Source organism: Asterias rubens, chromosome 6, assembly GCF_902459465.1.
Source record: "Asterias rubens chromosome 6, eAstRub1.3, whole genome shotgun sequence".
Lineage (NCBI taxonomy): Eukaryota > Metazoa > Echinodermata > Asteroidea > Forcipulatida > Asteriidae > Asterias > Asterias rubens.
Genome location: NC_047067.1, coordinates 16859599 through 16880633, shown reverse-complemented (window position 1 = coordinate 16880633; position 21035 = coordinate 16859599). Strand labels below are relative to the sequence as shown.

The following is a 21035-nucleotide window of genomic DNA, read 5'->3' as shown; positions in this document are numbered from 1 at the left end:
GATCTCAACGCCGTGGTCTCAAGAATGGATCACTTTCTTCCCAAATTTGACTGTATTATTTTCATGGGAGATTTCAACATTGACTGTAATCCTGCGGTAGCCGACTCCCCGAACCGTTTTCGTTTGTTTGAACTTGCCGACTCGTTGAACCTATTTCAGCTTGTCACCGACATCACTCATCCCCCTTGTAGTAATGATACCATTTCTTCTGGGTCCACTATCGACTTGGTCTTCAGTAGTTCTCCACATAACTTTGTATCCGTTGAGACTGTTCCCAACCCTGTTACCAGCGATCACCTTGCCGTTCAGTTCGTCACTCGTCTGAACACTTCTCCTCCGCATCCCTCTGTTGTTAGACAGTTTTTGTCTTACAATCCTGATTCTATCTCTCATCTCAACGCTCTCCTCCAATATGCACCCTGGGATCTTGTTTTTGACAAAGATGACATCAACTCTTCATGGGAATGTGTTTTGGATCTGATTAATGCTGCTGTCAAAGACACCATTCCTGGTTCTAGGAAGCGGACAAGGAAAAGAAACAATTCTCCATGGGTTGATGCTGACCTGAAACATTTGTGCTCTGTAAAGCGTAAACTGTTTTCCAAGGCTAAGCGCTCTGGATCTCTTGTTGATTGGAACACTTACAAACTTGTACGTAATCAGCTAAAATATTGCTCCCGCAAGGCTTATAAACACTTTGTTGATAACATGTTTTCATCTAAGGATAACAAAAAACGGTTTTGGTCCTTTGTTCGTAGTAGAAAACGATCACCTACCCAATTGTCTTTTAAACATGGAGCCCAAACACTAGTCAACCCCCATGAAATAGCTTGTGCTTTTAATACTTATTTTGCTTCAGTCTTTTCTGCTGATGTCCCTGTTTGTCAAGACCCTCCCACATGTGATTTTCCCATTCCAGCTCTGTCTAGTATTAACTTCTCAGTTGATGATATTCAGCGTACCTTATCTTCCTTACCTCTGGGGAAGGCTCCTGGGCCAGATGGAATCAACGCTAAATTCTTGCGTAACACAGTTTCTACAATCTCTCCGGTTCTCTGTAGAATCTTCAATGATTCCATTGCCTGTGGACGCCTTCCCCGTGGTTGGAAGCTTGCCAACATCACCCCTGTGTTTAAATCTGGTGACCGTTCCCTTCTTAGTAACTATAGGCCTATTGCTCTCACTTCTCTTGTTAGCAAGATCATGGAGAGACTGTTAGCTAATGCTGTTAAAGATCATTTAAATTCTAATTGTTTATTGTCTGATAAGCAGCATGGTTTTGTTCCTAACAAATCTTGTGTCACCCAACTTATGAATGTGTATCATTCATGGGCTACAACTTTAGATAAGCGTAGTCCCCCAAGGATTGATGCAGTTTTCTTGGATATGAGCAAAGCCTTTGATCGTATGCCCCACCATATACTTGTTCGTAAACTTGCCAGTAACTTTAACATCCGTGGATCTCTCTGGAGCTGGATAAAAGATTTTCTGGTTGATCGTCAACAAAGAGTCACATTTGTTGGTATGAACTCCTCATGGTCCGTAGTTAGCTCTGGTGTTCCTCAAGGAAGTGTTCTTGGGCCTCTGTTATTCAATTTATTCATCAATGATATATCTTACAACCTCAGTTCTAACTGTGTTCTTTTCGCTGATGATGTATTAATTTATCGTCCAATCCGTTCCTGTTTAGATGTAAGTTCCCTCCAGCATGACCTCGATGAGCTAAGCACTTGGAGTGTTTCCAATGGTATGACGTTCAACCCTACAATGTCCAAAATCATGCATATTTCCCGTAAACACTCTCTCGACCCCCCTGTTTACACTCTTTCAGGTTTTCCTGTGCAACCCACATCCTCTGTCAAATACCTTGGAGTCACTCTGAATGCTCAGCTCTCTTGGAATAACCATGTAAAAAATGTTGTTTCAAGTGCCAATAGAACATTGGGCCTTATTAAGACCATTGCTTTCAATTCTTCTGTTTCAGCTAAGTTCTGTCTTTATAAATCCCTAGTTCTCCCAATTTTAGAATATGGCATGCCAGCTTGGCTCCCTCATACATCTCTCCAGACTCAGGCCCTCGAACGGGTACAAAAACGTGCTACTCGGTTTATTCTTGGGCAGAGGATGGGTGAGATGTCCTACCCCGATAGACTTAAGTCCCTCAACTGGTCGTCTCTGTCAATTCGTCGTAATTTTTCTGTTTTGTATTTTATCATTAAGTGTAAGTTTAACCTTATTCACTGCGATGTGGCAGACATCATTTCTGTCAACCATAGATATCCTAATGTTCTCACCTTCAAACACCTGTATGCTAGAACCGATGCTCTGCACTTATCTGCTCCTCATCTTTTTCCCAGACTTTGGTCTAGTTTGCCAGAAAACATTCGTAATTCACTACTGCTCTTGCCCTTCCACAGCTTTCTCAAACCACTTAGATTTTCTGTCTGTCAACCTCATGAATCTACTGAATAGTAGCTTTAGCCCTATCACTTGTGCAATATTTAAAGTCGTTTTAATTTATCTACAAGTTTAGGCTTTATTTATTTATTTATTTCCCTTTATTGTTTATCCTTACCCCATCTGTTATTTTTACTTATTTATTTATTTTTAATTTAATTTATTTTTTATTCTTAATATATATTTAGCATTTTCTATTGATTTTTAATTTTCTGCTTTTATTATTGCTTTGTGTACTATATTATGTTAAATCTATATTAATTTTATTGTGTACCCCAGATGTGGGGCAACAGATCTACGGATCATTATACAGTCGACTCCCGTTATAACGAGGTCCGCCGGACTGGCCCATTTTCCTCGTATTATCCGAACCTTGTTATAAACGCAGCGCGCTAAATATAGATACACACATCATCATTGTGCATGCACACAACACGTGTACGTGCATATACATTGTACACAACACGTGTACGTGCATATACACTTGTGTTAGCCTGCACGGAGCTGTTTGCTTATCAGAACAGCTATTACGAGCATCTTGTACACAAGAATATCATTGCTAAATGTCTTTTATTGAGTGATTAATCAGGGAAATGTAATATTTTGTACAATTTATGATAACAATATAGCAAAGAGATGTCAACTTGCCGTTCAGAGCGAGTGGATTCTGCCGCGTAGCGCATGGTATGAACATGATGCATGCACTGAACGTTCATTTTCGTTGGTGATCAACATGGAGTATCATGATAACAGCATGTCAAGCGTGGGACACCAGCGAGATGTTTCTGGAGTTCCGTTGCACATGGACTGAAGGGAGTGATGATTGTATAAAGGAGCTTGTTTCAGTTTTTTGCCGTTTCCTTTTTTAGCTGTTCCGATCCAGTTGTTTTGTTTCATTTTTCAATTTCTCCTTTTAATTCTTATAACAGTATTTAATTCATTAAATCTTTGTGTATCTGTGTCTTTTAAAATAATTTTCTTTTTGATTTATATTATTGACTTAATAAAATCTTTGCGTATCTGTGTCTTTTAAACATCTCTATCTTTTGATGTGATTGAATTAAATATTCCGGACGGGCAACCTTTGTTTTTTTCTTTCTTTTCTTAAAAAAAAAACATTTTTGGAAACGGGGGAATCTTCATTCATTGAATTGTTATTATTGAATTAATAATAATATTTTTAATTGAAAAAGGGGCTCTACTAAAAAAAAAAACTCGAACAGCGGTGACGTTTTTGAAGTTTTGCATGGATGATACGAGCAAGGAATAATCATTAGAACCCCCAAATACTGCCGAGTGCGTTCGCCGACATGAATTTATTAAGTACGCGGCATGTTTTTGAAATTGAGAAGGATTGTCGTCAGTGACTAAACCGTTGGTGGTTTTGAGCCACGCGCGTGATTTAAGCCCTCTATTGTCTGCTTGGGTAAACCAGTCCGTTGAATAGACTGGTGGCACTCTACGAGCACCATGCAATTATCACCTCTATTGTATTGATCATGGGGTTTAAGGGCTTCATGTCATTTCTCAACCTTGACGAAGGTAAGCTTTTTTTACACACTTATTCCAGGCCCTCGCTACAAACGTCTGAAAACAATACATTTTGTCTCCAAGGGACCGCAAAATTACCTCGTTATAACCGTGTTCTCGCTACTTCCGTGCTCGTATAATCTATATTTTAATGCATTGAAACACGCACGGGGCAGTTCGGGACCGGCAAAAAACCTCGTAATAACCGGAACCTCGTTACATGCGAGCTCGTAATAACGGGAGTCGACTGTATGTATTTGCTTTTGTTGTCCCTTGCCCATCTTGGGGTATAATGTTGTCAATGTATTTTGTTTTGTACTGTTATGGCGAATAAAATAATAATAATAATAATAATAATAATAGTACATGAGCCTGAAGTTTACTCTATTACTTGGCTCAAGGTATTTTCTTCATTGTGGGCCTGAACTTTATTATTTCTTGGCTGAGGATATTTTCTCCAGATGTTGAAGATACAAAATATATGAGAAGGTTGTGTTGAGCTGGAATATGAGCTGGTTATGTTGAGCTGGAGCTGGTTATGAGTTGGTTATGTTGAGCTGGAGCTGGTTATGAGCTGGTTATGTTGAGCTGGAGCTGGTTATGAGCTGGTTATGTTGAGCTGGAGCTGGTTATGAGCTGGTTATGTTGAGCTGGAGCTGGTTATGAGCTGGTTGTGTTGAGCTGGAGCTGGTTATGAGCTGGTTATGTTGAGCTGGAGCTGGTTATGAGCTGGTTATGTTGAGCTTGAGCTGGTTATGAGCTGGTTATGTTGAGCTGGAGCTGGTTATGAGCTGGTTATGTTGAGCTGGAGCTGGTTATGAGCTGGTTATGTTGAGCTGGAGCTGGTTATGAGCTGGTTATGTTGAGCTGGAGCTGGTTATGAGCTGGTTATGTTGAGCTGGAGCCGGTTATGAGAAAGTTGTGTTGAGCTGGAGCTGGTTATGAGCTGGTTGTGTTCAGCTGGAGCTGGTTATGAGCTGGTTATGTTGAGCTGGAGCTGGTTATGAGAAGGTTGTGTTGAGCTGGAGCTGGTTATGAGCTGGTTATGTTGAGCTGGAGCTGGTTATGAGCTGGTTATGTTCAGCTGGAGCTGGTTATGAGCTGGTTATGTTGAGCTGGAGCTGGTTATGAGCTGGTTGTGTTGAGCTGGAGCTGGTTATGAGCTGGTTATGTTGAGCTGGAGCTGGTTATGAGCTGGTTATGTTGAGCTGGAGCTGGTTATGAGCTGGTTATGTTGAGCTGGAGCTGGTTATGAGCTGGTTATGTTGAGCTGGAGCTGGTTATGAGCTGGTTATGTTGAGCTGGAGCTGGTTATGAGCTGGTTATGTTGAGCTGGAGCTGGTTATGAGCTGGTTATGTTGAGCTGGAGCTGGTTATGAGCTGGTTGTGTTGAGCTGGAGCTGGTTATGAGCTGGTTATGTTGAGCTGGAGCTGGTTATGAGAAGGTTGTGTTGAGCTGGAGCTGGTTATGAGCTGGTTGTGTTCAGCTGGAGCTGGTTATGAGCTGGTTATGTTGAGCTGGAGCTGGTTATGAGAAGGTTGTGTTGAGCTGGAGCTGGTTATGAGCTGGTTATGTTGAGCTGGAGCTGGTTATGAGCTGGTTATGTTGAGCTGGAGCTGGTTATGAGCTGGTTGTGTTGAGCTGGAGCTGGTTATGAGCTGGTTATGTTGAGCTGGAGCTGGTTATGAGCTGGTTATGTTGAGCCGGAGCTGGTTATGAGCTGGTTATGTTGAGCCGGAGCTGGTTATGAGCTGGTTGTGTTGAGCCGGAGCTGGTTATGAGCTGGTTGTGTTGAGCCGGAGCTGGTTATGAGCTGGTTGTGTTGAGCTGGAGCTGGTTATGAGCTGGTTATGTTGAGCTGGAGCTGGTTATGAGCTGGTTATGTTGAGCTGGAGCTGGTTATGAGCTGGTTATGTTGAGCTGGAGCTGGTTATGAGCTGGTTATGTTGAGCTGGAGCTGGTTATGAGCTGGTTATGTTGAGCTGGAGCTGGTTATGAGTTGGTTATGTTGAGCTGTGGAGCTGGTTATGAGCTGGTTATGTTGAGCTGTGGAGCTGGTTATGAGCTGGTTATGTTGAGCTGTGGAGCTGGTTATGAGCTGGTTATGTTGAGCTGGAGCTGGTTATGAGCTGGTTATGTTGAGCTGTGGAGCTGGTTATGAGCTGGTTATGTTGAGCTGTGGAGCTGGTATCATTGGGCCGATACATGTAAAACATTGGTCGTGTGCAAGAATGTAGCATGCCATGCTCCACAGGGAGTATGCTTCGTTAAATATGAGTCTACATGTAGCTTTAGTGCTATTTCTTTATACATGCACATTGTGTTTACCTGGGTCTAAAAAGACTTTTTTACTTCCCATGCTTTGTGGTTTAACTTAGTGCTTTTGAATCCACTATCAGCTGACTTTAGTATGTGTTCAGTTTCACATTGAGGACTTGTGACTGGGGCACTGGAGTGTGAGCATCATGTCTGAATTCAAAGTCAGTGTTTTTACAAACAGTGACAAGTGACAAACATGTACATGTACATGTACATGTACATGTATGCTTGCCTCTACTTGGTGATGATACAATGTAGCCACACCATGGTTCTTTATAAGTTTACATTTGTATTTCTTGATACCCGGGTCCATTTCATCAATTCCATTTCTTTTCCTAGTGCTTTTATGCCTATACTTATGGTTTTTGTAGAGTTATATATAGGGCCCTTGGTTTCAAAAGCGTTTTTCTGAGTGAATGCGACAGGGTAAAATTTTTGTATTTTATATTTGGGGGAAGTTGGTGTTGCAGGCTATTTAGCCCTCCAAATTCAACAGCCAATCAGCCTAGTTTTTACCCAAATTTAATGCTTCAAACATTGCTGTAGCTGACACACTGGGCGAAATTTGGGGCTCCTTTCCTGTTTATTCTGGTGAAATAAGTGTACGGTTCGATGGTTTGGTCAAAATAGCGACAATCATTGATTTTTAGTCTATACCTGCCTCCCCCGTTTTTATGTGAATTGAGATTTTGAAGTTATTTTGTTAGTTGATTAAAATGTCGCTAAGAAATTACAGTGATGGCAACTGAAACTTTCAAATTGTTTGCGAGTCCAAAAAATATTGGCTTGTTCATTTTTTTTGTGGTAATGTATCTGGCCATTTCTTAAATAAATCCCATGACTGGCAGAACTTCTGGGGGGGGGGGGGTTCTGTTACAATATTAATCATGTCACTACATTTAAAACAATCTAGAATCCAGACATGCCTGACATCTGGTTGATAAAAAGCGATGTACTGTACTTACTTCCCATCCTGTCCAAGGTGAACATATTTCCAGGAACTACTAATCTGCCACATTTCATCTGTACGGAATGACCAGGACCTGCAACGAAAAAAACAAAGAATATAAGTTACAAATGTGCAAAGACTTGACTTCAAGTCTAGTTTCGCTGTTGACTCATGCCTTTCCTAGGCAGTATGACATGTCTATATGATGGCTGGCATTGGGCACGGCTGACAAGTTACCTTTTATGTGATTTTAGCCAGCAAGTAATGGTAAGATCAACAAAAACAAACTATTACTTTTGTTTGGAAAGCCTAAACTTAGGGCCCAAGATGTTCGTACGCGCCCATGTGAAAATATTGAAAATTGTGAACAATTATGAAGATTGAATGAATGATTTATTGATATCACAATCTGCAGATTGGAGTCATGTATCCAAGGCTAACCTCAAAAGCTCCAAGGAGTCTATAATTGGCAAAACTTTGAAAAATCTGTTGCATAGTTCTTGAGATTATGGTTCAACTTCAGGTTGCGCCGGAAATAAAAGTCAACATGGAGTCATGTATCCAAGGCTAACCTCAAAAGCTCCAAGGAATCTATAATTGGCAAAACTTTGTAAAATCGGTTGCATAGTTCTTGAGATTATGGTTCAACTTCCGGTTGCGCCGGAAGTAAAGGTCAACATGGGGTCACGGTAGCCCCAAATCAATCGTCAATGCTCACATGATCAATAACTGAATTTTTTTTTTTTTAAATCGGTCCCACTTCCAATTGACCCAGAAGTAATTCTTCCCCTTAAAAAATCTGGTCAGGATGCGGAATAATAACAGGCGGGGGTTCCTTGATGTTACGGATGCCATGGTCCTCAAAGAGAGATGATGATTTGAGGAAACCTTAGCAGGCTGACACCAGGTTGATGCTCCATGCATAGAGGCAGTCAATGAAGGATGTAAAAGAGTGATTTGCAGGGATAAAGAAATGTCACTTCTGGTGCACTTTATGTGTTCAAAAGCGTCAAAAGTTTGGAAAGAAGTGCAAATGTTTCCCGATACGTGCCGTATCTGAGAGACTTGCATAACCTGTACTAAAGGGATTACCTGCTCAGCTTCCATGCTCTTATACATGAAGCGACCCAACCTCTAAAATGACCATTGGAAAAGGAAAGTCCTTGGGAAGCAACTACTATGTCAATACGTCAAGGGAATTGATCATAATGGAGAACTTGCTCTCATTTAGCGGGTGTATCACTTGTGCACCTTACATGTAGTCAAATCATCAACCATGCCAGGCTCCAACTCTTTGGTAATTAAGGCGAGAAGCGTCTGGCAGATGGTCTTTGCAACAATGAGAGTCTTGTTATACAAACCGTGCATACTGTATGACGAAGCAGACTGTATTACTTCATCTTGGCTATATTGTTTTACTATTTTGAATTCTTACAATTGTTTTATTAACTAGAACACAATTCTATCCTCTGTAGTGTGGCGACCACGACAGTCATGTTTTAGACTGCTCTGACATTTTTGTCGATTTTAAGTAGCAATGAGCAGTTTTATGATGTGAGTTCCGCTCCAAATGTTACAAAACTGAGTGCTGATTCTCCTAGGAGTTTGTTCTGCGATGTAAGGACTTCTAGTTTCGAGGTTTGGACGCATTTTTGGACAGTTTTTTACCTTATCCAACCAAGGACTGTAACCATTTGCAACAATGACCACACACTTGATCGAGTCCTTTATTCAAGCTATTGTCTGGAGCCCAAGTTTCATTGATCTCATCAAACAAGGACTGACCATTCCATCAAGCTACATACCTGCTGTGTTTCCAATATGGCGTAACTCATTGACTCGATGGTCAAAACGTAAGTTCATCAGTGCACCTGTTGCGTACTATTGTAACTCCACATCATCATTTCATATCGACATCACTGTTTTTGGAGAAATTCAGGAAAATCTCGGTCCTGTAAACACCACAACTCAGCAAAAACCTAAGATTCGGGCCATTTTTTTGAACGCAAGGAGTTTGGGAAACAAACTACATGATTTGCAGGTATTGTGTTCCACAGACAACTTGGACATAATTGCTGTAACAGAAACCTGGTTAAATGACACAATTTCAGATGGCGAATTACTCGACCCCTCCTTCCAAATAATTCGAAGAGATAGAAACCGTAACGGTGGAGGAGTTCTACTTGCTTGCAAATCTGTTCTTCAGCCAGTTCGTAGGGCAGATTTTGAACCTGCAGACTTTCGTAAAGATTTTAAACAATGTGAGCTACGTACTCTGGGTACAGCTTTTACTGCCTAACAACAAAGGTTAACTTCTGTTTGGTACATGTTATAGATTGTCGTCATCAAACTCTCGTTTTGCTGATGCTCTTGCCTTCTCTTTTGATCGCATTTTGCCACACTGTAACCAATTCAAATCCATCTTTCTCACCGGAGACTTCAACTTAAATTTGCTGCTCACCATCGACGCGTAATTTCCTCCTACTTTGAACAAATGTGCTACCGATATCATCAGCTTAACTGAATCGCTCAACATGTGGCAGTTAGGGACCATGGATAAATTAAGAACGCGGCCGCCCGCGGTCAGACTCGTTCTAGAACGAGTCCGTCCCAAAATTGTCACGCGCCCGTCCCAAGATGGATTAAGCGCTTCACTGATTTTTAAGGTCCCTCATTATCGAACTCTATTGTTGGTGCCTTTTGTTGTTCAGATTACATGGACAAGGCAGCTTGCAAGTAATCCACGAAGGGGTGAAGGATTAGTGTTTGCGGTCTAGCTCAGGTATACACCAGACAATGGGTTGGAGATGTCCATGTACAGCCAACCCTCAAGTTTGCCAAAGCCAATACAATAATATGCTACTGCCATAACAAGTTGAAGTGGTGACTATTATTCTTAAATTTGAAATCATCGCCAACTTATTTTGTATCTACATCTAATTGTTACATTAGGACCCGTGTTTACAGAGATGATAACACTTACAAGATTCGTTCATAAAGGTACCGCGAAATCATGCTGACCGGCTCGCAATCGCACAAAACACAACACAAAATTACATCGTAGTACACAAACACTCCATCTAGCTACACACTCACACACAGTGTTTTCAATATTCAGGCCTAGTAGTCTTGTTATTTTGCGTGCAACAAACTATAATGCAAGAAACATTGAACGCTAGAGGGCTTTCCTAAACAATGTGATAGCGGGAGAGCCGCCCTCCGTTGGAAAAATTGCGCAACAGCTTACGAAATTAGTTTCAACCGCCTTGAGATTAAGACTTTCGGGAGAATCTGGTGTCCGAAAATTGCAATACCAACCAGCGTTTGTGCCCGAGCTAAACTCATACAACATTGGCGCCGTCGCTGGTAGCTTGGGCAACGTGGTGAATTTTCAGCAGTTCCTTGGCAAATATTAAGCGTGTTTAAGAAAAACTTCATAACGTGTTGGCTTCATTGTTCAAACATGAAACATTTTGGACACCTTGGATGTACAAAAAAGAGTATAGTTGTACTGTTTAATGTAAGATGTTTTTGCTATTGACTTTGTTTTACTTTGGGGGATTATTTTGCATGGCGGTCGTGCAAAGACGTAGTATTTTTTATTTTTTAATCTGCGGTTGTGTTTTGACTTATTGTGTGAAAAGGGCTACAACTTGGATTTATCTACCCAGATAAGCCGATTATAACTACACAGTGGTTTTCGGCCTACACCATTGTTCCTTTGTTATACAGTGGGTCTTCCTCGAGACCCGGTGGTTGAGGAGAACGCGTTCCACTCCGTAGTTTTTCTTTTGTTCGTTTTGTCACGCGAAGGAACGCGTCGCGACGCGGTCGTTCCCGTGACATAATTTATCCATGGTCCCTTAGTGACTTTTCCGACTCGATGTAACAACAACGGTCAGGACTCCATGTTGGATCTCATTTTTTGTAACGACTCTAACTTGGTCAGCGACATAAGCAGAGGTGCTGGTCTGGGGAACAGTGCTCACGATTCTGTTTATTTTCAACTTAACATCTCAATGCCTGATCAAAACTTTCTAGAACATTTTTACAGTTTCACAAGGCCGATTCTGTAGATTTTAAGCGGACTCTAGAGTGCATCCCCTGGCACCTGTTCTACGATGAATCCAACATAGAAGATACTTGGGACAACTTTACCCTTCTCATCCAAGCTGCTGTCAAGGATGTGATTCCTGTCGCCATTTCAAGAGGTCGTTGTCGTCCACCCTGGATAACCCAGGAAATTATTGCTTTGTCTCGTAGAAAAAACAGAGCCTATCAACAAGCAGTTGCTCGCAAAAACAATAATAACTTGTGGACTAAATACAAACTTCTCTGCATCAAGTTAAAATATCTGCTAAGAATGCTTATAATGACTTCCGTTGCCAATGATTTGAAATGTAACCCTAAACGTTTTTGGTCGTTTGTTAATGCTAGAAGGAAGTCTAAACCTGCTAGTGTATTTTTTTAGGATGAGACACATTTTAGCACACCGTCTTCCATTGTTAATGCTTTTAATGAATTCTTTAGTAGTAATTTTTCTGTACAGGATTCAGCCTCTAATCTCCCAGGTATCCCTGCCCGATGCAACGGCCACCCTGGGGTCTGACCTCTTCAAACTGTACAAATCAGGCAAGACGAGGTGTTACAGGCGGTTCGTAAGCTTACATGTAACTCATCCAAACCTCCTGGTCCAGATGGAATTTCACATGGCATACTTAAGCTTGCTGATTCGTCTCTGGTTTGCATACTTACCAAAATATTCAACCTTAGCATCAAATTTGGCAGAGTACCTGGAGATTGGAGGCTGGCAAATGTCATTCCTCTTCACAAAAATGGTAATAAATCTCATATTGCTAACTACCGGCCAATTTCTCTTTGTTCAGTACCATGAAAGATGCTTGAATGTATCATTTCTAGTTTAAGCATCTACTTCAAGCTTTTGGTCTTACCCAGCATATCAAGGAGCCGACTCATCGTCTCGGTCATTGCCTGGACCTTGTCATAACTCGTGAAATCTCCCCACCAATTGTCTCAAACTTTGTTATTCTACCTGGATTATCTGACCATTATGCAGTCATGTGTAACTTGAGTCTGTGCAAGCCCAAAGTCCCAACCGTCACTATAAAGAGCTGACAATGGAAACATGTGAATTCTCCCGAAGTGTTCCACGACATAGGCACTCATTTAGCAAATCTAGAAGTTGATCATGACTGCTTGGATTCCTATGTCAGCCAATATGAGAGTACAGTCAGTGACATCTTGGATAAATACGCACCTTGGAAAACGAGATCAGTCAAGGTCCGAACTGAAGTCTCCTGGTTCAATGACGATATTCGTACAGCGAGAAAGATCTGTCGTCAACTGGAGCGGAAGTGGCGGAAAAATGGCAAATTGGCAAATTGGCAATACAACGACTAGAATATCGCAACCAATGTAAAGTAGTTAGGAATTTTATCAACCAGGCAAAGATCATCCATTATTCATCTCAAGTACAAGAATCCTCAGGAGATCAAAAGAAGCTCTTCAAGATAATTGGTAAGTTGTTGCTCAAACCCAAAACCCCTGTCCTTTCCATCCACCTACAATAACCAGGACTTAGCAAATGAGTTCCAGAAATTCTTTGTCACCAAGATTTCGGACATCCGCTCATCATTTTCATCAGTCCCTTACAACATGCCGCAGACATTGCCACATCTTCAACCAGAGTGTAGCCTATCTGTGTTTGAGCCTGCCACTGTTGCTGAGATTCAAAGGGTTATTATGAAATCTCCTTCAAAATCCTGTGAGCTGGATCCAGTATCAACATCCATGATAAAGCAAAACATGATATATTTGTACCCTACATCACTAAGCTTGTAAACGAATCTCTCAGTTCCGGTTGTTTCCCCGATAGCCTCAAAGTTTCCTACATCAGGCCGCTCATCAAGAAACCAAACCTGGACAAGGAGATATTCAAACACTACAGACCGGTTGCAAACTTAAAATATCTTGGAAAAGTCATCGAACGAGTAGTGTCATCACGTATTTCTGATCACATTCATACTTTCAACCTGTCCGATGTGTTCCAGTCAGCATACAAGCCTTTCCATGGGACCGAGGCGGCACTAGTCCGTGTGAGCAACGATATTCTCTCTTCTATGGACAATGGTAACCTTACAGCACTAGTCCTGCTAGACTTGAGTGCTGCTTTTGACACTGTTGATCATAACATCCTTCTCTCTTGGCTCCAGAATCACCTTGGCATAGAGGGCACAGCCCTAGCATGGTGCAAATCGTATCTCCACAATACCGATTCGTGACATCATCCTCAAATTTAATCTGAATTACCATGTGTACACAGACGACACTCAGCTATACATCACGTTTAAATCTTCTCAAGAAAACGCCAATGCATCTATTGCAAGACTTGAGAAATGCATCCAAGAGATTCGACGTTGGACACAACAAAACTTCCTGAAGTTAAATGATGATAAGAAAGAGTTCCTTTTATTTGGGTCACGTCAACAGTTAACTAAGGTTTCAGTGCCATACATCTCCATCGGTGATGCTCGGATAGCTCCCCCGCTGAAAGCTCGGAACTTGGGGGTTATTTTTTATTCATCGATGACACTTCAGCCACACATCAACAATATTGTTCGTTTATCATCATATCACATCAGGAATATAGGTAAGATTCGCAAGTACTTGGACAAAAGTGCCACTGAAAAGGTCATTCATGCATTTGTTACTTCTCGCCTTGACAACGGCAATGCTCTTCTCTACAGTCTTCCTAACAACCAGATTCCCCGACTTCAACGGCTCCAAAATACTGCTGCCCGCATTGTGACACTGTCTAGAAAATCCTGTTCTATCACCCCCATTCTGAAACAACTACACTGGCTCCCTATCTCTCAACGAATCATCTTCAAGCTGATGCTCATTGTCCACAAAGCTCTAAATGGCAAGGCTCCCCACCATATTTCTGAACTGCTTCAAGTTTACACTCCATCAAGGAATCTTCGATCAAGTTCCATGCTTCTCCTCATTGAACCCAAGTCTCGACACTCATGGGGTGACAAGTCTTTTTCTTCAGCCGCGCCACGCATCTGGAACTCTCTACCACTTAATCTTCGATCTTGTGTTTGTACCGCAAAATTCAAGTCTCTTCTCAAAACTTATCTTATGTCACAGGTTTTCAATGACTAATTTTGTTTTGTCTGTTTTTCTTTGTGTTGTGTTTTGTTTTTGTTTTTGTGTTTTGGTTTTACTGCGCCTTGAACACCCAGCAGGGTGGATATGTGCGCATTACAAGTCTTATTATTATTATTATTATTATTATCTTATTGTGCATTCTAAAAGTTATAATATTATTCTTGAATGGCAACATGGTTTCTTTCCAGAACATTCATGTGTCACACAAGCTGTTACATTGTTTGATACTTGGGCTAAGGCTTTGGACTCCAAACCTCAACGAGTTGATGCAATAATTTTGGACTGGTCCAAAGCCTTTGACCGAATTAATGATTCAGTTCTCTTCAAGAAACTGCATCATTATGGCATCTGTGGTAAGACTCTATCCTGGATTAACTCATTTCTTTCTGGGCACAAACAGCGCGTAATTTTTTCAGGCACTAATTCTGACTGGGCTCAGGTAACTTAAGGGGTCCCTCAGGGGTCGGTTATCGGACCAGTGCTTTTCAATTTATTCACTGCTGATCTGCCTAGAATTGTTCAGTCATTTCTCCCACAGTATGCAGATGACACAGTTTTGTACCGTACAGTGAGCAACCAAAATGATTGTTTAGTGTTACAAAATGATCTTGATACTATCTCTAGGTGGTGTGATGAAAATTGTATGAAGCTCAACCAGCTTAAGTGCAAAGTATTGCACGTTACCAGATCTAGAAGAGATATTTCTTGTACATATAACTTAGGTAACAAAACTCTTTTGTTCCCTTTGTAGACCTGTTCTGGAGTACGGTATTCGTTTGTGGCTACCGAACCAGAAAAAAACACATACAGTCCCTTGAAGCAGTGCAAAGAAGGTTCACTTGGTCCTGTTTCACATATAGAGTTGCCAGGTCCCTTACTTATGAACAACGTTTCACTCAACTTCACTTGCCCCCCTTGTATAACCGTTTTCTGTTTTTAAGTGTTTCTTTTGTTGTCAAGTTGAATGTGAAAGTTTCAGTGGTACATGGTGTATACTCATCTTTTACCGCAACCTACAATGTAATACACTTAAAATTGATAAACTGGTTTTTAAACACAGACTTGCCCGAACGAACTCTCTAAAGTACTCTTGTTTCTTTTTTTCCCAAAGATTTTGGGATACACTTCCTAGTGATGTTCAGAATTTGTGCCTAGGAACTTCCCCAGTGAGGTGTCTTAATAATATACGTGGTGTTCTTTACACAAAACCACCCATAACTCAATCTTTTTAGCCATTGTATATAATCCATATTGTTGGGCTTTCATTTTACTTGTAGGTGTTTTTTTAATTTTATGTCTTTACCTTGCTGATATGCCCTTGCTTGTCTATTTTTATGCGTCTTTGCTTTTTTTGCTGCTATAAAGAATACTTACATATTTTTATATTTTTATAATTCTACTTTATTGTTGTTCTTTTTAGGATCAGCTGGAGAGGAGAGCCTCTCGACAGGAACTGTGTTTCTTTTAGGCAATCCTTCGGGCGCTCTCTCACGCCTACCCAACAGGCTTTGTAGTAGCTCCACCAATCCTTCGAAGCAGACTCAAAAACGCAAACTACAACCTTGTGGCCTTTACAGGTCATCGGCAGTGCGGAAGAGCTACGTATGTCCGATCTGATATAGCCGACACTGAACTACTTGAATCAACTTTTCAACACTATCCGTGTGGGCAGCTTCAAGATCATCAACGTATCTATGTGGGAAACTTCAACAGCCACCACGCAGTCTGGGGTTATGAAAACGCGAACAGCAATGGAGACTGGTTGATGGAGTGGTCATCTCAACTGAACTTGAGTCAAGACCAGAAGACCTGACGTGTAGTAAAGCCCCAGGGTATGACAACATCCACCCCGAACTCCTGAAACATCTGGGACCTGCAGCAAGAAACTGGCTAGCAGCCTTCCTTTCACGAGTCATCTCGGTGAAAGGTCTTCCTAAAACTTGGAGAACTGCTAACACCATCACCATCCCAAAACCTGGGAAAGACCCAAAACTGGCTTCCAGCTATCGTTCGATCTCCCGTCCTCAATGTGCTACACACTGCTAGAGCGGATCATCTTGCAGCTCCTAGAGAATGCAGAAGAACGGCTTGCGACAGGGATCAGTACTGGCACCCATCCTGTTCAACCTGTACACAAGTGACCTCCCAGCCACCATGTGGCGAAAGTTCATCTAATGCTGATGACATCTGCCTCGCCCATCAAGCAAGAACGTTTGAGGAACTCAGCTCCACTATTAATGATGACGTAGCAAAGATCAGTGAATACTGTTAACGCTGGCGACTTCAGCCCAGTGTAGCCATAACAGTACACAGTGTTTTTCACCTGCACAACGTGACCAAGAGCTAGACATCTTTCTCAATGGAAATCGTTTGAGCCATGCTCCCAAATCAACTTATCTTGGCACCACCCTGTACACTCACCTTCAAACCTCACCTCCAGAAAGTAGCTGCCAAAATCAGGACCAGAAACAACTTGATCCACATGCTCGATGGTACAACCTGGAGAGCTAAAGGAAAGACACTCCGCTCATCTGCTGTAGCCTTCTGCTACTCAGTGGCTGAGTACTGTGCTCCAGTCTGGAGGAATTCTGTCCACAACGTTCAACTCAACAACACCATGAGAACCATCACTGGCACTGGTCGCAGTACAAGGACATTGGCTCCCAATCCTGGAACATTGCTCCTCCAGACATCCGAAGAGAGCTAGCCACATCCAGGCTGGTCTGTAAGATCTGATCCAACCCTGAGCCCCTGAGCTCTCTCTCCTCAGTGACCTCGACTTTCACCCTAGGCCTAGACTTAAATCTAGAAACCCAATCTGGTCCAATATACCGGACAGCGCAGCGACCGCAGAAGATCTACAGCGCATACGGTGGCAAGAGCATAACCAACGTCCCGCACAAGTTTCTGGTCGCTGACCCCACCATCCAGCTGCTGGGAATGGACCTCTCCTGCGACCATTGGTGCCTCTTGAACGGGTTCTGTACCGACGCAGGGCCTTGCAGCAGCAGTCTACACAAGTGTGGCTACCTTGCACCTCTGCTTTGTGATTGTGGTGAACCCCAGACGATGCGCCAGGTAAGCAGCATTTAATGTGTGTGTCAGACTTGTAATAAAGGTAGGTTTGTGGTGTCACCATAGGTAATAGTCTCTTTGAGCAGTGATGGCTCTGAGAAGAGCCGGTTATCACTTAACGTTTCGACCAAAATACTCTGATCATCTTCTGGAACAACGTGACCCATGTTTTTATACTGGCTTACATGTACACTGTACAAGCATATCTCTTAACAGTTTTGTTTCCCCTATTAAATGTTATTCCAATTTAGATCAGGTAGTTAAATAAAACATTGAATTTCCGGTATTTTCACCCCTTTCTTACATAACAACAAATTTTTATAATAGGTATTTCAGTAAAACATTGTGCCTAATAGTTTTCTTCTTAATGATACTTAATAGAAGTTGATATCTGAGTTGTTATGCTTGGATTAAGTGCTTCAAATGTTTAAAGATGGTTGGATTTCCAGATAAAAGACCATTCACCTTCATGACGGGATTCCTCCATTAGAACATTTAGAAGAAAAAAGCCTTTTCATCTTTACCAACTCACTCTCCTTATCTAATAGTAATCTCATGAGTACACACTTTATCTCAGCAAAAGGCAAGCTGCAGCTGTTCTGGTACTACTTTTAGCCACTGAAGCATGTGTTGATTTACTAGCCTCAAATTAAAACCACTTTAGTTTTTTCCTGTATTGCCAAAGCGTTGAGGCGCATACTTAAAAATATTGTTCGTTTGGTGGGTGGGTTTATCCAGCCCTGATACTTGCACAACAGCAACAAATGAAGCAAGCTAGTCGAAACGTTGACCAATTCAGAACTGACTCCACGGCAGTACAGTTAATTACGATCCAATAAGCTAAAGTAGTAGTCCAAGTCTATTTTCTATACCATCCGTCCTGGTAATGGTTAAAAGCAGGACAGTTCTTTTCAGAACTGAGAAGTCTCTCGAACCTCCGATTATCTACTTCGCGGCAGTAGAATATAGGAAGACAGTTTTCTAAGAACAAACTCTACATGGCAAGTTGATACACACATGGTGTTACCGCAAACCAAATATACATTGATACCTCACCATGCAATGCCTCAAATCCTATGTATGTCTTTAAACCCCAAAAAGTGTAAACTAATGACTGTGACCAGGTCTAGAAACCCTGCTAAATCACTGTAAAAAAATTGCTGAAAACGCTTTCGTAAACGTGGATAGTTACAAATACTTGGGTGCTATTATCTGCAGGGAGTTTAGCTGAAAAACACGTTAATAAACTCACTACAAAGCCTCTAAACGGATTATTTATTGGTAGAGTAAAACTAGAAACCCGAAAATTCTGACTTCACTTTATCGTTCAATTAGCAGACCCATACTTGAATACGCAGCTCCAGTCTGGTGCCCTGTTCTTTCGACTCAGCAAAAAAAAACACGCTAGAGAAGGTACAGAGGCGATTCACCCATTTTTGTTTGGGTCTGCCGAGAAGGGTTATAGTTGATTCTGATAATGAAATCGAGTATTTAGATAGGTGTGTCAAGCTGGGTCCTGCCTCTTTTAATCAACAGGGTTCTTTTCCTTTCAATTGCGTTTGTTATTAAATGTTTGTGTAACAAATTTGACATTGACACAGACACTCTAATTCCCATTAATTGTAGACATATGGAATCTGTTAAATGTGTCCATGAACGGGCTCATTCCGACACTGCCCATCATTCTCTTTTTCACAGATTCCCTAGATTATGGGATAAACTACCGGTCCGCATTAAAGATACAACAATTATCCATAGTTTATCCTCCTTACAAATTCTCTCATCAATAATTTATTAGTCCCTGGCCAGGGGTTCCCCTTGACCAAAATTGTTTTACTTTCAAATTGCCTTGCCCATTCAAATGGCCATGTTAAAATAATGTCTCTCTAATGTCCTTTTACTATAATATTGTATCTTCTTAAATTGAGGCATCAGGAGATTAACTCAATAATAATTTAGTTTACTTTTTAAAAATCAATCAGGGGTGCTACTTTTTTTCCTCTATTTTTGTTTCTTTCTCCTAATTGTATACAGTACATGTTTTTGTTTTCTTACTGTTCTTATTGTTTGTACTTGTATTTTTACCTGTGAAATTAATAAATGAAATGAATGAAATAAAATTAATAGGTTTAACCTTGTGTAAGTCACAACCGTGAGAGCTGTACATGTACGTATATTGTACAAAATCACAATAACAATCACATATGGGACTAGGACTTGATCAAGTTTAGAATTTTCGACAATTCAAATGAAGTTTACACCTTAACCATCATTGTAAAATTTGCCTGGGAATACAGTTTTTTCTACTTACACTGTTTTAATAAATTTTGATGCCTCTAAAATGGTTGTCAATAAAATAAACTTGATTGCGGAAAGTTTTTTTGCAGTACAAAACATGTCATTTAAGCTTAATTAAATAATGATGTTTGGGGGTCTTTCACTTAATAGTCCATTTGTTTTCTACACCAGGTGAAAACGCCCAATAAATGATTTCATTGTGACGTCGTCTGACGCTTTAGGCCAAAAATCAAATCTACAGTATCCAACAAAGGTATACATGAAAACAGTTTGGCTGTATACTTTTAGAGTTTCGGTGAAAACAAAATTGGCTTATTAAGTAAACACCTTGATCAAACATGTTTAATTAATTAAATTTATTTATAATAACAATTTAGCTGCTATGTCAAAGCTTAAGCTTCCATATGGTATACAATTTGTCTGGTCTTTTGTTTTCAGTATAAGAGTTTTTGTTATAACAAAATCCCTGAGTTATGGCAATGGGGTTTTGAAGGACTAAAAAAAAAACTCCAACTGTAAAATAAAAATCTAACTAAACAATAACAATAGCTGTTCTGACCTGTCGTATCAGAACAGCTCAAAACAGACTTACATGTAATTCTTTTCATACTTTAAAAATAGAATACTAGCAGCAACCAGTTTTGCAATGCATTATACCATACCAGCTATTTTCAGGTTGCCATGCACAAGACCTTCGCAAACTACTTTTTGACCTATCCAATACCTGGTAACCTCTCATTGTCTGTAGTGTCTTGGCAACCAATGGTTCAACATGTACATGTAGCTGTTTTTGACTCTAATTTGGTTTATCTTGACAAGAGTGTTTTCCCAGACTAATGTTGTCTGTTGAATATTTAAGATGTCCAATGACTCATTTAAGTGTCAGCATGGAAGAGAAACTTCTCAGCCACCTTTGATGGTGTGTATTGACGTGGGCAGCAGGCATTACAAATCCCTTTTGAAACCACTGCTTACAACCATGTTCCCCGCTTGGGCTCTTTTGGTAACTTTGCAAATTTACTACGCGTTTAACACGGTAATTACAACAGAAGGTACCTAACCAGAGTCTCAGCATAATCCATAAGTTTTGAAAACTGCCATCATTACATACAGCCTCTTTTTTTAAAACCCCCTCTCATACCAGAAGCAACATGACAGTGTCTTTAGGCCGGAGCTGAAGCTGTAGTTTTGAAAAGGGTCATTTCTCAGTTT

At 40.9% G+C, this 21035-nt stretch overlaps 1 protein-coding gene across 2 annotated transcripts in view; it reads right to left on the bottom strand.

The window, feature by feature from the left end:
• Positions 1-21035, bottom strand: part of LOC117291441 (sialidase-3-like) — an 87021-nt gene that overhangs the window by 6016 nt on the left and 59970 nt on the right. For both annotated transcript variants that reach the window (XM_033773124.1, XM_033773125.1), the window contains exon 8: positions 7273-7350. In XM_033773124.1, coding sequence (XP_033629015.1) covers positions 7273-7350 — 78 coding nt within the window. The remainder of the gene's footprint in view (positions 1-7272; positions 7351-21035) is intronic.